The sequence below is a fragment of the Dipodomys merriami genome, unplaced genomic scaffold (assembly GCF_024711535.1).
Source record: "Dipodomys merriami isolate MVZ:Mamm:240054 unplaced genomic scaffold, mDipMer1.0.p SCAF_345, whole genome shotgun sequence".
NCBI classification, from domain to species: domain Eukaryota; kingdom Metazoa; phylum Chordata; class Mammalia; order Rodentia; family Heteromyidae; genus Dipodomys; species Dipodomys merriami.
Genome location: NW_027204993.1, coordinates 260,539 through 279,107, shown reverse-complemented (window position 1 = coordinate 279,107; position 18,569 = coordinate 260,539). Strand labels below are relative to the sequence as shown.

The window sequence follows — 18,569 nt, the reverse complement described above, 5'->3', positions numbered from 1 at the left end:
CTGCATCTTGTCTTATTGCTGTTGCTAGGCATTCTAATACTAGATTGAAGAGAAGTGGAGAGAGTGGGCATCCTTGTCTTGTTCCTGAGTTAAGAGGAAATGGCTTTAGTTTTTTCACCGTTGAGTATAATGCTGGCTGTAGTTTTGTCATATACAGCCTTTATTGTATTGAATGTTCCATGGATTCCTAATTTTTCCAAAACCTTCATCATGAAGGGGTGTTGGATCTTGTCGAATGCTTTTTCTGCATCTATTGAGATAACCATGTGGTTATTATTCTTGCTCCTCTTGATGTGATGAATAATATTAATTGATTTGTGTATATTGAACCAGCATTGCATCCCTGAAATGAATCCTGTTTGATCGTGGTGTATGATTTTTTGGATGAATTGTTGAAGTCGATTGGCCAAAATTTTGTTGAGAAGTTTTGCATCAATATTCATCAAAGAAATGGGTCTATAGTTCTCTTTCTTTGATGAGTCCCTGCCTGGTTTTGGGATGAGGGTTATGATGGCTTCATAGAATGTGTTCGGTAGTTAGCTTTCTCTTTCAATTTCATTGAAGAGTTGGAGGAGTATTGGTGTGAGCTCTGCTTTGAAGGCCTTGTAAAATTCCGCTGTAAAACCATCTGGTCCTGGACTTTTCTTAGCTGGGAGGTCTCTTATTGCTGTTTCTATTTCAGTGCTTGATATGGGCCTGTTAAGATAGTTTAACTCATCTTGGTTTAGTTTTGGCATGTCAATATTTGCTAGGAAAAGGTCCATTTCTGTCATGTTCTCAAACTTATTAGCATAAAGTTTTGAGAAGTATTCCCTTATAATGTTCAGAATCTTGGTTGTTTCCGTGGTGATGTTTCCATTCTCATCTCTGAGTTTATTAATTTGGGTGTGTTTTCTTTTTCTGATAAGATTTGCTAAGGGTCTGTCAATTTTGTTAAGTTTTTCGAAGAACCAACTCTTTGTTTTGTTGATTCTTTCTATAGTTTTTTTTTTGGATTCTAATTCATTTAATTCTGATTTAATTTTGATTATTTCTTTCCGTCTACTGGATTGGGGTTTATCTTGCTGCTCTTTTTCAAGGAGGTTTAGATGTGTCATTAAATTGCTAGTTTCAGATCTCTCCAATTTGTTGATGTAGGAGCTCAGAGCTATAAACTTGCCTCTGAGTACTGCCTTTGCTGTGTCCCAGAGGAGCTGGTAATTTGTGTGTTCATTTTTGTTGAATAGCATGAACATTTTAATTTCCATTCTAATCTGTTTCATGACCCACTCATGATTCAGCAGTGTGTTGTTCAGCTTCATTGTGATGCCGGACTTTCTTTGGTTGCTTTTGCTGTTGAGTTCTAATTTTATTCCCTTAAGGTCAGAGAGGATGCAAGGTATAACTTCAATGTTTCTGAATTTAGACAAGTTTGCTTTGTGGCCTACAATGTGGTCTATTTTAGAGAATGTTCCATGTGCTGCTGAGAAAAACGTGTATTCTGATGCTGCTGGGTGAAATGTTCGGTAGATGTCTGTTAAGTCTAGTTGATCTATGCAGCTGTTTAGATCTGTGGTTTCTCTGTTGAGTTTTTGCCGAGTTGATCTATCTAGTGGGGAGAGTGGTGTGTTAAAATCCCCAACAATTAATGTCTTTGGATCTATATGGGATTTGAGGGAAAGTAGTGTTTCTTTGATAAATTTGGGTGCTCCATTGTTTGGCGAATAGATATTTAGAATTGTAATATCCTCCTGAAGGAGAGATCCTTTAATTAAATGTAGTGACCTTCTTTATCTCTTCTCACAAATTTTAATTTGAAGTCTATTTTATCTGATATTAGGATTGCAAATCCCGCCTATTTATGGGGGCCATTTGCTTGGTAGATTTTGTTCCAGCCTTTAACATTGAAAATGTCTTGGTTTTTACGGGCAAGATGTGACTCCTGCAGGCAGCAGATAGAAGGGTCTTGTTTTTTAATCCAACTACACAGTCTGTGTCGCTTAATTGGAGAGTTCAGTCCGTTAACGTTAAGAGATAGGACTGAGAGGTATTTGGGAGTTCTTGCCATGTTATCCACCTTCTTGGTGGCTGCAAGAACTGGGTTCTTCCTATGGTTCTTGGATTCTCAGTTTGGGTGCAGTTTCTTGGCCTTTATTGCGGTCTTGTTGGTTTTTTATGTGTAGGACATCTTTAAGAATCTTTTGTAGGGCTGGTTTGGTGGAGATGTATTGTTTCAATTTTTCTTTGCTATGGAAGGTTTTTATTTGGCCTTCAGTTATGAAGGAGAGTTTAGCTGGGTACAGTATTCTTGGTTGATAGTTGTTTGTTTTTAGGGCATGGCATACATCATTCCAGGCTCTTCTTGCTTTGATTGTCTCTGCTGAGAAATCTGAGGTGATTCTAATTGGTTTCCCTTTATAGGTGATTACCCTTTTCTCCTTGACAGCTTTAAGGATCTTTTCCTTGGTCTGAGTTGATCCTGTGTGGATTATAATGTGACAGTGGGATGTCCTATTCTGGTCTGGTCTATTTGGGGTTCTAAAAGCTTCTTGTATCTGAATAGGCCTATCTTTTGTTTGTTTGGGAAGTTCTCTGCTAGGATCCGGTTAAACAAATTTCCTAGACCATTAACTTCTGTTTCTAGGTGCTCCTCTACCCCCATTATCCTTAGATTAGGCCTTCTGATGGTGTCTTCCAGGTGTTGGATAGATCTATCATATTTCTTGGACTTGTCTTGGATGGTTGTATGTTCTTTCTCTATAATATCTAGGCTGTCTTCAATCCCTGAGATTCAATCTTCTGCATGGTCTAACCTGCTGTCATGACTCTCTACTTTGTTTTTTTAATCTCTTTTCCTTCTAGTTGGTCAGCTTTGATGGCTTCAAGTTCTTTGTTGAAGCTCTGTTTTAGGTCTTGTATGAATTTCTTTACTTCCTTAATTTGGTGTTCAGTGTTTGTTCTCAAATCACTTAGTTGATTGGTTATGGTTTCTTTGGACTCCCATTCCTTCTGTTGGGTTCCATTCAGCATTCCTTTTGTGGTCTCCCTGACTTCCTTCAGTTCTTTGTTAATGGATTCCATGAATGCCTTTAGTGATCTTTGTGTATTCTCTACCTGGTCTCTCAATTCCTGTATTACTCTTTGATTAGCTTCCTCCCATTCGTGGGATTCCTGTAGTTCTCTTTTCCTCTCATTCGTGGGATTCCTGCAGTTCTCTTTGAGTGTTCTCAGCCTGCTCACGCCATTCCTCCCTTTCTCTTTTTGTATTCTCAAGTTGTTCACGCAAATCCTGTATCAGTTTTTGAGTAGCTTCCTCAGGCTTATGATATTCCTGTATAAGCTTTGGGATGCCTCCTCTTTCTCCCTTTCACGCTCATACCGAGTCCTTTGTAAGTTGTCAAACTTCTCATTTATCATGTTTGCCAGCAGTGTTTGTAGAGCTATTTGGGACCTCTCCTCTGGATTATTCATTATTTGTTCTGACCCCTGATTATCAAGATTGGGAATTGAGATATCCGGATTTGCCATTTTTCTTGTGTTTTTCCGGCTTACTCTGCTCATTTGAGATGAAAATAGCACCAGTTTTGTGCTAGAACACTATCTTAAGGCAACCATCAATCAAAGTTTGCTTTTGTATAGTCAATAGTCTACAGATACAATCTAGTTCAACAGATACATCTATTCAACATCAAACAACTATATGTTAATGGGCTTCGAATCACAGAGAAGAATTTGGAAGACCAGAAATTATTAGGGTTAGGGAGAGATGTGGGTAAAAAATAGGAATAGATTGGTGTAGGGGGGGGGCACAGGGAGAGTTAACTATGTCCTAATCCCAATGCAGGAAATAGGTTGGGTAGGATGCAAGTAGAGAGAGAGAGAAAAAAAAGGGAAAGTGAAATGAAAAGAGACCAGAAAAAAATAGAAACGTAAAAATTAATATTATTATGGAGATTAAAAGACCATCTATTTAGAGAGGAATGTGAGTATATTAAGAAAAGGGAAGGGACATAGAGGAGAAGTGAAAAACTTAAAAAAATGCTTAAAATCTTATATAGGTATAAAGAGGTAGTACTGCTATTAAGGAATTTAAGTCTCAGAGGTTTTGAATTGAGTAATAAATTTGTGGATTAAGTGTGTACACAATGGGGGATAGGGTCTACTAGTTAACTACGGGTTTATCTGAGGATGTGCAGGACAAGAGTTAAGTCACATAAAGAAGATCAAGAGAGAGGAATAGGTGAACAGGATAATAAAGGGAGAAAAAAAGATCAGAAGTTCAGTAGAGCCAGTCAAACACCAAAAAGATAGTTAAGAAAGAAAGAGAAAGAGAAAGAAGACAAGAAAAGAAAGGAAACCACACATTCACGTATTCCTAAAATAAAAATTATAAGAGGAAAAAAAGTTACTGGAAAACAATTATTTTTTCAACAAAGGCAAAAATTAAAGATTAATAAAATGTTTAGAAAAGGAAAAAAATTCATATATATATAAAGTACCAAAAAAAAAAAAGAAAGAAAAGAAAAAAAAAAAAAAAGAAAAAAGTTTTTGATTTTTTTTTGGGGGGGAGGGGTGGGAAGAATCCTGTATCTCCCTTTTGTCTGTAACCAGCCTCTTGTTGGAGTCTCTGGTCAGCTTGAGGTCCTGTGGCTTGATTGGTTTCTTAAGTCAGTTTGTTCGAACAGGCAGAAAAATACTCTGCTTTACCCAATATTTTGAGATCCCCCTCCCAGATTAGTTTAATGGGAGGCAGATCTGCTTTGAGAGTCACAAAAGAGGGGGATGCAGTGGTGAGGCTAGGTTCTGGGTAGAGTTGAGGCCTTTCAACAATCAGTAGCTTTTCCCTGGGGCTATTTTGTGAAGAAAAAAAAAACTCACAGAACCCAGCCTGGAGCCATTCTCAGGGTTACTGATTTTCAATTGATTGTTGAGGCTGCTAGAGGGAGGGGCAGCCTCTGGCTCTGGTTACCCAGTGTGGAAAGCCACTCCAATGGCTGGTGCCTGAGCTGGGTGACTTTTCCCTGGATGGAGCTGAGTCTGGCAGGTCACTTCGCCGTTAAGTTCTTGTGACCTGCTAAATGACTCATTTTATTCCAAGGCCTGAGTTGGAGCTAGCAGCTCCTCCGAGCTTTGTCGGTATCCAAGATGGAGATCACCGGTGCTGGGGGGGGGAGGGGTGGCCTTCCCTCCTCTGCTCCCTGAGAAGGAGTGAGGACGTCGGGCTTGTACTCACTCCGAGTCTTGGATCCTGGGTCGTCTCTGGTCTGCAAACTGCAGGATGAAGATGTCTGCTCCTTGTCGGTTCTTGCTGGTGTTGAGTAGAATCCGCTCGTCTGCTGCGTCTGGCTCCTTTGTCCCGGACTCTCTGTGTGCGAGCTCAGGTATGGCTGCGGTCACCACCGTGGCCCTGCCGCCACCGCGGCGGCTGCTGGCAAGCGCTCAGATGTGTCTCCTTGTCTTGGCTTCCCCCTCTTGTCTAACTCTCTGTCCTGTGATGGCACACTTGGTGTGATTCTCTGGCTTAGGACTGTTCACTGGAACTCTAAAACTGCTTTCTATGAGAGAGCTTGTTCAGATTCCAGCTTCTCCTCTGCCATCTTCCGCCGTCTCAAGTCCATAAGATTCTTATCTCCAATTAACCACCAGAAAACCAGAAGTGTCTCAGTGGCTCAAGTAATGAAGTGTCTCAGTGGCTCAAGAGCTGAAGAGTACAGGGACAGCACTCATGCCCAGAGTTCAAGCCCCACAATCAACAACAGGAAAAGAGAGCAACACTATATGGTTATGTTGTGGTTCTCAGAATGGACTCATCAATACTGCATTAGAATTGTCTTTGTGTGTGCCTGAGCACTGTACTGACCCTTTTTGCTAAAAGGTAGTGCTCTATCACTTAAGCCACAACTTTCAGCTGATTTTTATGGTAGTGAATTGGAGGATCACAGTATCGTGGACTGTCTTATGTTCCCAATCGGCATTTGAACTGTGATCCTTAGAATATGGCTTCATTAGTAGCTAGGATTATAGGTGTGAGCCACTGGCACTCCAAAGGACTGTCATCCAATTAGTGGGAGTGCTTTCTATATGTAAAAACTCCTATTACATGTGAATTTAATATCTGGCATTAGCATAATTTGGTACTTTCCCAAGTTTCTAAGTAAACACATCATCTTGAAGGGGAGTTTGAGATTTCATAGTGGGTGGTCATCAGCGTAGAAATATATTACCTGATTTTTCAGGGCCAAGTAAGATAACTTGTATATAACCCACAACTTGTCAAAAGTTCTGTTTCTGCTGTATTATGTGATAACATTCAACCACACTGCCCATATCACACAATAGAACTCCAACACTTTTTCAGGAAAGTATTTAATGATGCAACCAAGAGCTATGAATCATCCTACTACAAGATTTTAATACTTTGTTGCAAAGAAATACAATTAGCAGAGACATCTGAGACTGAACTTTGAATTGCTTCTTTTGCTGTCAGTATTGGGATTCTGAAAAAAATATCCTTTTAAGAGTCCCACTTTTAAACACAAGAAGTTTTTATCTCCTATTGAAAGTGAGAGAGGAATAATTAGACAGTCTTACAGTTTAATTGGCAGAGTGGCTTTGGGATAGCATTGATATTAACCTCAGTTTCTAGTCTTCTTTCTGACACTTACCATCTCAGTGACTTTAGGTGAGTTATCTCTTTGAGACAAACTTACTTCAGCAAACGCTGCAGATACTTCAGCTCTACCTATTCCATATGCTTAGGCAAGCTACTGTGAAAGCCATGAATTTCAATGCAGGTACCCTCTGTTATAAATTCCCAACGATTATGAAATGAAAACAAAAAATGATATTTTGTCTCTGAACAGACAAGCCAGACTCATAAGCTGAATGGAATAAATAAGTCTTTCAGCATGGGTTCTTGAAGAAATTGCATCAAATTTTGCTACTAGTGAAGACTTCAAAAATATTATAGGGGTATGCTGAGGTCAGTTGTAAATACAACCATATGAGAAGATAAATATAAGGCATCCAGAAAGGCATAGATTTTTACAGGACTGTGTAGACTGAAAAGGATCAAACTTCCAAATAATCTTCCACTGGCTCTCATGAGAAAGACTATGAATGACATCAAGCCTTTTTTGTCAGTTGTGGGGTCTGAATTCTGGGCCTGAGTGTTGTATCTCATGTCTTCAGCTCAAGGCTAGCACCTGCTCTACCACTTGAGCCACAGTGCCACTTCTGGTTTTTTCTGCTTATGTGGTGCTGAGGAATCGAACCCAGTGCCTCATGCATGCAAGGCAAGCACTCTAACATTGAACCACCTTCCTACCCTGGTGTCAAGATTTTTGTTAAATTATTTTATTATACACACAACAACATTAGAAACACATTTGCAACCAGGGTGATGGTAGCTCAAGCTTCTAATCCTAGCTATTCAAGAATTTGAGATTGGAAGGTTGTGGTCTGGGGCCAACCCAAGCTGGAAAAGAATGTTAGACTACTGTTTCCAATTATCCAGCATAAAGCTGTAAGTTGAGCTGTGGTAGAGCCCTAGACTAGAGTAGAAAAATCTAAGGGCAATGAAAAGGTTGAATTCCAACCCCAGAATCACACACACACACACACACACACACACACACACACACACACACACACACACACACACACACACATGGAACAATTCTCAAAAATCAAACAAACCGGGCTGGGAAGGTGGCTCAGTGGTAGAGTGCTTGCCTTGCATGCCAGAGGCCCTGGGTTCGATTCCTCAGCACCACATAAGCAAAAAGAAAAAAGCCGGAAGTGGCACTGTGGCTCAAGTGGTAGAGCGCTAGCCTTGAGCTGAAGAGCTGAGGGACAGAGCCCAGGCCCAGAGTTCAGGCCCCACGACCGGACCCCCCCCCAAAAAAAAATCAAACAAACCAGTCTACCCATCATATTTGTTTATAATTAAATAATGACTGACAACAACCTGTGAAAAATCCATAAGAATTTTTACTCCAATTATCCACCATAAAGCTATAAGTGGAGCTGTGGTAGAGCCCTAGACTAGAGTAGAAAAATCTAAGGGCAATGAAAAGGTTGAATTCTAACCCCAGAATCATCACACACACACACACACAAAGCTTAGGGACAATGCCTAGTGCCTGAGTTCAAGCCCCAGAACTGGATATAGTGCCTAGCTGGGCTTGGTGGTACATACCTGCAATCTCAGCTCCTCAAGAAGCAGAAGTAGGAAGGCTAAAATTGAGACTTTCCTGGGGAAGTTTAACAGGATTGCATGAGAGCCTGTATCCGGAACAATCTGGCTAATAGCACACATCTATGTTTTCAGATACTAAGGAGGTGGAAGAAGGATGAATGAACTCTGTGGCCACCAGAGAAAAATTAGTGTGAGTCTCTACCTTAAAAGTAAACACATAAAGATTACAGGGCATTGCACAAATGGTAAAAGTGTGAAATCTTGTATTCAAGGTTTATCATTACAGGATTAGTACCCAGAATTTGCTTTGGCTTATAGAGAATAGAAGATAATTGGTCTACAGAGTGTAGAATCTTGAATTTTGATGACATAATGGTAGAGGCAGAGGAAACCACAGGAATTATATTCTCATTGAGACAGTTTCAAAGTGTCTGGAAGTCGAAATTAAATCAGTCTGGATTCTTCAGTTCTTTCCTGTGAAAATACCTTAGTGTGTTTTGCGGTCATTTTAAAATATTGGCAGCGTTCACTTACTCATTTAAAGTGAAATGGGGTAGTACATTGCTGTCCAGTACCAATCAGTGCCCCATGAGGAAGCATTGGAGAAATCTTTGAACAGGGAAGGTATAGCCATCACATTTGTATGAAGTTGGAGATTCAGTGATATGATGGTATAAGTGCTATGTGACATTATAATTGCATTGTGATATAATGTGAAAGAAGAGTGAGTCTATAAAACAGTAGACATGCTTGCTAGTTGCTGATGTCTCATGCCAATATTTCTTGATAATCACAAGACTGAGATGTGGGACTCAATGCAAATCCATCCCAGGCATGAAAGCCTACAAAACTATTATCTCCAAGTAGCAAACACAAACCTGGATGTGAATCAGGTTGTAGAATACCGAATTTGAGAAAAATGCTAAGAGATGGCGCTCAGACTCTGAGGACCAAGCCACAAAATCGGCACACAAAAACAAAAAGAAGTATTTATTCTGGGCTGGGGAGGTGTCTCAGTGGTAGAGTGCTTGCCTTGCATGCATGAGGCCCTGGGTTTGATTCCTCAGAACTACATAAACAGAAAAAGCCAGAAGTGGCGCTGTGGCTCAAGTGGTAGAGCGCTAGCCTTGAGCTGAAGAGCTGAGGGACACAACTGACAAAAAAAGAACTATTTATCCTTTAGGAAAAGAAAATAATGAGTATAAGCAGCATAGGGATAGACAAGAAATCCAGACGTTTGGAAACCAGAGAAAATCACAGAGCAGATGGAATTATAAAAAGAGATCATCAGGCTACAGAAAAAAACAAAATAATCTGTCTACAGTATCCAGAAAACTAAAAGTTTGTGTTTAAGTGGTGGTAGCACCACACAACATACTTATGGCTTTTAAAGACACTTGTGTTAGGAGGGTAGAGATTGGGATGACTGCAATTATAGGTCAGCCTGAACAAAAAGTTCAGGATATTCCATCTCAGTACACAAACTAGCTATGGTGATTCAAATAATGATCCCAGCTACTGAGAACTATAGGCAGTAGGACTGTAACCCAAGGATTGTCTTGGGCAAAAATCTGAGGCACAATATAACAAACAACGAAAGTACAAAGGGCTGGTGGGTACTTCAGTTGGTAGATCACTGCCTAGTAAGCGAGATGTTAAGCTCAAATTCTAGTTTTTTTTTTTTTTAAAAAAAGGTATTTTGGAAATTTATTTGTTATTTTCCCACAGAAAGGCACAATTATCAATACTGGTGCTTACTTTGAAAGATTGGGTTTATTGGCTATTCCTTTTTGTGACTTAGATTTCTTTTTTCCCTTGGTCCCTGAAAGAGAATAAGGAGAACAACAGGTTGAATGTCAGTCTATTATTCCAAGCATTGATTTTTTAAAATATTTTTAAAAATTTTTAAAATCCCTGGTTGTAAAGGAAATTCAAATAAAGACAACCCTGAGAATGGCCCACATCCTAAGTCAGTCAACAACAAATGCTAGAGGGGACATGGAGAAAGAGAAACTCTATTACAGTACTCATGGAAATGTACATTTATAAAACTACTTTGGAAAGCAATCTGGAGGGTCCTCAGAAAACTAAATATTGACACCCCCCCCCATGACCCAGCCATACCACTCCTAGGCATCTATCCTGAACAACAGGAACAAGGAAACAAGGTCACTTTCACCTCCATGTTTATTGCAGCATGGTTCACAATAGCCAGGATATGGAAACAACCCAGATGCCCCACTACAGATGAATGGATCCAAAAATTGTGGTGTCTATATACAATGGGATGTTATGCAGCCATTTGAAAGGACAAAATAATGGCATTTGCAGTGAAATTAATGGAACTAGAAGAAATCGTGTTAAATGAGGTAAGTAAGCCAAGAGGAAAGAGACAAATAGCACATGGTCTCCCTGATAAGTGGATGTTAAATCCAAGACACAAGGTGGTATGAAAAAGTAAACAAGACTCGAGAAACAAAGAACCCCCACTCATCTTGTCGAATCATCACTAAATGACCCTTCGCCATTGACCACATGTATAGTATATATGTGTACATCGGAGGGATACTAGGAAGAGGACACAGAACTAGAGGGGAACATGGGGAAACATACAGCAGGACCCATCAGCTTCACTGGACATGGATTAAAATGAACTAAGCAATTCAATGGCAGTGATGGGAGGGAGGGAATCAGTGGGAAAGAGGGAACATCTGACACTAAGCAAAAAGAAAGGAATGCACATATCACCTGATTTGGAAGAAATGACTACATCATCAAAGCTCATAGAACTCATAAACTTTGTCGTCCATGAAAAAGACAATTTGCCCCATGAAGGTTAGAATGTGTTTGTGACTTTAACAAAGTATCACTATACCACAATACTGTGAAATATGTAAAATTATGTAATCACATAATCACAATTAAAAAATTGCAAAAATATAAGATCATTGTAGAAAGAATTTGGCATTCACCAAAGCAGTTTATGAGTACAATGCATCTTGATCACTGTCACCCCTTTCAACATTTTCATTACCTCTTCTAAACTCCAGTTTCCCTTATTTACTTATATTATTTTTTTGTCTTTTAACAAAGGGATTTACATGTACAATACAAGTTGATTAGTGTCATCACTTCAAAATCTGCACTGCCCTTTGACCAAATGGTTCCTTTCTCAAGTCTGTGGATAATGACCAGCTAGATTTACTAGGCATCAATAGAATATTTCACCCATCAGTGTCAGAATATATATTCTTCTTAGCATTGCATGTTAGGTTCTCCAAAATAAATAATATCCTAAGTCACAAAGCAAGTCCATGCAAGTTAAAATAATATATTCCCTGTATACTGTTCAGACCAAAACAGAATAAAATTAGAGCTAACACAGAAAACTCATGGAAACTAAAGATCACATTACTGAATGATCAATGGTTCATTGAAGAGAGGGGTTCCGGGAAGATGGCGGAGGAGAAGCTGGAATCTGAACAAGCTCTCGCATAGAAAGTAGGTTTAGAGTTCCAGTGAACAGTCCTAAGCCAGAGAATCACACCAAGTGTGCCATCACAGGACAGAGAGTTAGACAAGAGAGGGGAAGCCAAGGAAACGCACCAGCTGCCGCTCCGGCGGCGGGGTCGCGGCGGCGACCACCGCCGCGGGAGTCATACCTGAGACACAGAGAGTCGGGGACGAAGGAGCCAGACGCAGCGGACGAGCGGATTCTACTCAACACCAACAAGAACCGACAAGGAGCGAACATCTTCATCCTGCTGTTTGCAGACCAGAGACGACCCAGGATCCAAGACTCGGCGTGAGTACAAGCCCGACATCCTCACTCCTCAGGGAGCAGAGGAGGGAAGGCCACCCCTCCCCCCCCAGCACCGGTGATCTCCATCTTGGATACCGACAAAGCTCGGAGTTGCTGCTAGCTCCAGCTCAGGCCTTGGAATAAAACGAGTCATTTAGCAGGTCACAAGAACTTAACGTCGAAGTGACCTGCCAGACTCAGCTCCATCCAGGGAAAAGTCACCCAGCTCAGGCGCCAGCCATCGGAGTGCCTAGCGTCACTGGGTAACCAGAGCCAGAGGCTGCCCCTCCCTCTAGCAGCCACCACAATCAATTGAAAAACAGAAACCCTGAGAATGGCTCTAGGCTGGGCGCTGTGAGCTCTATCACAAAATAGCCCCAGGGAAAAGCTACTGTTTGTTGAAAGGCCTCAACCCTACCCAGAACCTAGCCTCATAACCACATCCCCCTCTTTTGTGACTCTCAAAGCAGACCACCCTCCCAGAAAACTAACCTGGGAGGGGGATCTCAAAATCTTGGGTAAAGCAGAGCATTTTTCTGCCTCTTCCAACCAACCGACTTAAGAAACCAATCAAGCCACAGGACCTCAAGCTGACCAGAGACTACAACAAGAGACTGGTCGCAGACAAAAGGGAGATACAGGATTCCTCCCACTCCTCCCCCCCCCAAAAAAAAAAAAATCAAAAGACTTTTTTTTTTCTTTTTTTTTTTTCTTCTTCTTTTCTTTTTTTTGCTTGTTTTTTGTTTTTTGTTACCTTATATATATATATATATATATATATATATATATATATAAATTTTTCCCTTCTAAAACTTTTATTAATCTTTAATTTTTGCCTCTTCTGAAAAAATAATTGTTTTCCAGTAATTTTTTTTTCTCATCTTATAATTTTTATTTTAGGAATAGGTGAATGAGAGTTTTCCTTTCTTTTCTTGTCTTCTTTCTCTTTTTCTTTCATTCTTAATTATCTTTTTGTTTTTTATCTAGCTCTACTGAACTTCTGATCTTTTCTTCTCCCTTTCCCATCCTTAAAGCTTTCCACATCTCCTCTATGTCCCTCCCCTTCTCTGAACATATTCACATTCCTCTCTAAATAGACGGTCTTTTAACCTCTATAATAACATTAATTTTTACGTTTCTATTCTTTTTCTGGTCTCTCTTTATTCCCCTTTCAATCTCTTCTTTTTCTCTCTCTCTCTACTTGCATCCTACCCAACCCATTTCCTGCACTGTGATTAGGACATAGTTAACTCTCCCTGTGCCTCCCCACACCAATCTATTCCTATTTTTTACCCACATCTCTCCCTAATCCTAATAATTTCTGGTTTTCCAAATTCTTTTCTGCGGTTCGAAGTCCTTTAACATATAGTCATTTGATGTTGAATAGATGTATCTGTTGAACTAGATTGTATCTGTAGACTATTGACTGTACAAATGCAAACTTTGGTTGATGGTTGCCTTAAGATAGTGTTCTAGCACAAAACTGGTGCAATCTGTATCTCAAATGGGCCGAGTAAGCCGGAAAAACACAAGAAAAATGGCAAATTCGGGTATCTCAATTCCCAACCTTGATAATCAGGGATTAGAACAGATAAAGAATAATCCAGAGGAGAGTTCCCAAATAGCTCTACAAACACTAATAGCAAACATGATAAATGAGAAGTTTGACAATGTACAAAGGACTCTGTATGAGCGTGATAGGGAGAGAGAGGAGGCATCCCAGAAGTTTATACAGGAACATCATAAGCGTGAGGAAGCTTCTCAAAAACTGATACAGGATTTGCGTGAACAACTTGAGAATACTCAAAGAGAAAGGGAGGAATGGCGTGAGCAGGCAGAGAACACTCAAAGAGAACTGCAGGAATCCCACAGAAGGGAGGAAACTAATCAAAGAGTAATTCACGAATTAAGAGACCAGGTAGAGAATACACAAAGATCACTAAAGACATTCATGGAATCCATTAACAAAGAGCTGAAGGAAGTCAGGGAGACCACAAAGGGAAGGCTGAATGGAACCCAACAGAAGGAATGGGAGTCCAAAGAAACCATAACCAATCAACTAAGTGATTTGAGAACAAACACTGAACACCAAATTAAGGAAGTAAAGAAATTCATACAAGACCTAAAACAGAGCTTCAACAAAGAACTTGAAGCCATCAAAGCTGATCAATTAGAAGGAAAAGAGATAAAAAACAAAGTAGAGAGTCTTGACAGCAGGTTAGACCATGCAGAAGATCGAATCTCAGGGATTGAAGACAGCCTAGATATTATAGAGAAAGAACATACAACCATCCAAGACAAGTCCAAGAAATATGATAGGTCTATCCAACACCTGGAAGACACCATCAGAAGGCCCAATCTAAGGATAATGGGTGTAGAGGAGCACCTAGAAACAGAAGTTAATGGTCTAGGAAATTTGTTTAACAGGATCCTAGCAGAGAACTTCCCAAACATACAAAAAGATAGGCCTATTCAGATACAAGAAGCTTTTAGAACCCCAAATAGACCAGACCAGAATAGGACATCCCACCGTCACATTATAATCCACACAGGATCAACCCAGACCAAGGAAAAGATCCTTAAAGCTGTCAAGGAGAAAAGGTTAATCACCTATAAAGGGAAACCAATTAGAATTACCTCAGATTTCTCACCAGAGACAATCAAAGCAAGAAGAGCCTGGAATGATGTATGCCATGCCCTAAAAACAAACAACTATCAACCAAGAATACTGTACCCAGCTAAACTCTCCTTCATAACTGAAGGCCAAATAAAAACCTTCCATAGCAAAGAAAAATTGAAACAATACATCTCCACCAAACCAGCCCTGCAAAAGATTCTTAAAGATGTCCTACACATAGAAAACCAACAAGAACGCAACAAAGGCCAAGAAACTGCACCCAAACTGAGAATCCAAGAGCCTTAGGAAGAACCCAGTTTTCACAGCCCCCAAGAAGGTGGATAACATGGCAGGAACTCCCAAATACCTCTCAGTCCTATCTCTTAATGTTAACGGACTGAACTCTCCAATTAAGCGACATAGACTGTCTAGTTGGATTAAAAAACAAGACCCTTCTATCTGCTGCCTGCAGGAGTCACATCTTGCCCGTAAAAACAAACATATTTTCAAGGTTAAAGGCTGGAACAAAATCTACCAAGCAAACGGCCCTCATAAACAGGCGGGAGTTGCAATCCTAATATCAGATAAAATAGACTTCAAATTAAAATTCGTGAGAAGAGATAAAGAAGGTCGCTACATACTAATTAAAGGATCTCTCCTTCAGGAGGATATTACAATTCTAAATATCTATTCGCCAAACAATGGAGCACCCAAATTTATCAAAGAAACACTACTTTCCCTCAAATCCCAGATAGATCCAAAGACATTAATCGTTGGGGATTTTAACACACCACTCTCCCCACTAGATAGATCAACTCGGCAAAAACTCAACAGAGAAACCGCAGATCTAAACAGCTGCATAGATCAACTAGACTTAACAGACATTTACCGAACATTTCACCCAGCAGCATCAGAATACACGTTCTTCTCAGCAGCACATGGGACGTTTTCTAAAATAGACCACATTTTAGGCCACAAAGCAAACTTGTCTAAATTCAGAAACATTGAAGTTATACCTTGCATTCTCTCTGACCACAAGGGAATAAAATTAGAACTCAACACCAAAAGCCACCAAAGAAAGTCCGGTATCACATGGAGGCTGAACAACACACTGCTGAATCATGAGTGGGTCATGGAAGAGATTAGAAAGGAAATTCAAATGTTCATGCTATTCAACAAAAATGAACACACAAATTACCAGCTCCTCTGGGACACAGCAAAGGCAGTACTCAGAGGCAAGTTTATAGCTCTGAGCTCCTACATCAACAAATTGGAGAGAGCTGAAACTAACAACTTAATGACACATCTAAACCTCCTTGAAAAAGAGCAGCAAGATAAACCCCAATCCAGTAGACGGAAAGAAATAATCAAAATTAAATCAGAATTAAATGAATTAGAATCCAAAAAAACTATAGAAAGAATCAACAAAACAAAGAGTTGGTTCTTCGAAAAACTTAACAAAATTGACAGACCCTTAGCAAACCTTATCAGAAAAAGGAGAGAACACACCCAAATTAATAAACTCAGAGATGAGAATGGAAACATCACCACGGAAACAACCAAGATTCAGAACATTATAAGGGAATACTTCTCAAACCTTTATGCTAATAAGTTTGAGAACTTGACAGAAATGGACCTTTTCCTAGCAAATATTGACATGCCAAAACTAAACCAAGATGAGTTAAACCAGCTTAACAGGCCCATATCAAGCATCGAAATAGAAACAGCAATAAGAGACCTCCCAGCTAAGAAAAGTCCAGGACCAGATGGTTTTACAGCGGAATTTTACAAGGCCTTCAAAGCAGAGCTCACACCAATACTCCTCCAACTCTTCAATGAAATTGAAAGAGAAAGCTCACTACCGAACACATTCTATGAAGCCATCATAACCCTCATCCCAAAACCAGGCAGGGACTCATCAAAGAAAGAGAACTATAGACCCATTTCTTTGATGAACATTGATGCAAAACTTCTCAACAAAATTTTGGCCAATCGACTTCAACAATTCATCCAAAAAATCATACACCATGATCAAACAGGATTCATTTCAGGGATGCAAAGCTGGTTCAATATACGCAAATCAATTAATATTATTCATCACATCAACAGGAGCAAGAATAAGAACCACATGGTTATCTCAATAGATGCAGAAAAAGCATTTGACAAGATCCAACACCCCTTTATGATGAAGGTTCTGGAAAAATTAGGAATCCATGGAACATTCCTCAATATAATAAAGGCTGTATATGACAAACCTACAGCCAGCATTATACTCAATGGTGAAAAACTAAAGCCATTTCCTCTTAACTCAGGAACAAGACAAGGATGCCCACTCTCTCCACTTCTCTTCAATCTAGTATTAGAATGCCTAGCTACAGCAATAAGACAAGATGCAGACATAAAGGGGATCCAAATAGGGAAAGAAGAAATAAAACTCTCCCTCTTTGCAGATGACATGATCTTGTATTTAAAGAATCCCATAGACTCCACTCCCAAATTACTCAAGCTGATTCAAAACTTTGGCAAAGTAGCAGGTTATAAAATTAACCCCCAAAAATCAATGGCTTTTCTATATGCCAACAATGAGAAAAGTGTGGCTGAAATTAGGAAAGCAACTCCATTTGTAATAGCCCCACAAAAAATAAAATACCTAGGAATTAACTTAACCAAAGAAGTGAAGGACCTCTATGATGAAAACTTTAAAATCTTGAAAAAGGAAATCAACACAGAACTTAAAAAATGGCAAAACCTCCCATGCTCCTGGATTGGCAAGATTAACATCGTGAAAATGGCAATACTTCCCAAGGCTATCTACAAATTCAACGCGATACCTATCAAAATTCCACCCTCATTCTTCAAGGAAATAGAGGAGGCAATCCAAAAATTCATATGGAACAATAAAAGACCCCGAATAGCAAAAACGCTCCTCAACGGAAAGAACACTGCTGGAGGAATATCAATGCCAAATTTCAAACTCTACTATAAAGCCATAGTAATCAAAACAGCTTGGTATTGGCATAAGAACAGACCTCAGGACCAATGGAATAGAATTGAAAACCCAGAAATGAACCTACAGACCTATAGCCACCTAATCTTCGATAAGGAAGCTAAAACAATAGAATGGAAGAAAGACAGCCTCTTCAGTAAATTGTGCTGGCAAAATTGGCTAACTACATGTAGAAAACTAAAGCTAGATCCTTATATATCACCCTGCACCAGAATCAACTCCAAATGGATCAAAGACCTTGAACTCAAAGCAGACACTCTGAAAACATTACAGGATGGAATAGGAGAAACCCTAGGTCTCCTTGGCTCAGGTCGAAATTTTCTGAATAGAGACCCGGAAGCACAACAAATCAAAGAAAGGTTGGACAAATGGGATTGCATAAGATTGCAGAGCTTCTGCAGGGCAAATGACATAGCTGGCAAGATCAATAGAAAACCCACCAATTGGGAGAAGATCTTTACTAGCCATACAACGGACAAGGGTCTCATATCTAAAATATACTTGGAACTCAAAAAATTAAACCACCCAACAACAAATCCTCAAAGAAACAACTGCCCAATAAATAAGTGGGCGAAAGACTTAAAGAGAAGCTTCTCTGAAGAAGAAAGAAGGATGGCCAATAGACACATGAAGAAATGTTCAACATCCCTAGCCATAAAAGAAATGCAAATCAAAACAACATTGAGATATCACCTCACTCCAGTTAGAACAGCAAAAATCAAGAACTCCAATAACAACAGATGCTGGAGGGGATGTGGACAGAAAGGAACCCTACTTCATTGTTGGTGGGAATGTAAACTTGTTCAACCACTTTGGAAAGCAGTATGGAGGTTCCTCAAAAGACTTCACATAGATCTCCCCTATGATCCAGCAATCCCACTTTTGGGCATTTACCCAAATGTTTACAAACAAGACCACACTAAAGCTACCAGCACAACTATGTTTATTGCAGCATTATTTACCA

At 39.8% G+C, this 18,569-nt stretch overlaps 1 protein-coding gene across 1 annotated transcript in view; it reads right to left on the bottom strand.

Annotated features, from left to right (window-relative positions):
• The window catches only part of LOC138803636 (lamin tail domain-containing protein 1-like), a 75,257-nt gene that overhangs the window by 2,852 nt on the left and 53,836 nt on the right, over positions 1 to 18,569 (bottom strand). The window contains exon 9 of the mRNA XM_069987677.1: positions 9,938 to 10,001. Coding sequence (XP_069843778.1) covers positions 9,938 to 10,001 — 64 coding nt within the window. The remainder of the gene's footprint in view (positions 1 to 9,937; positions 10,002 to 18,569) is intronic.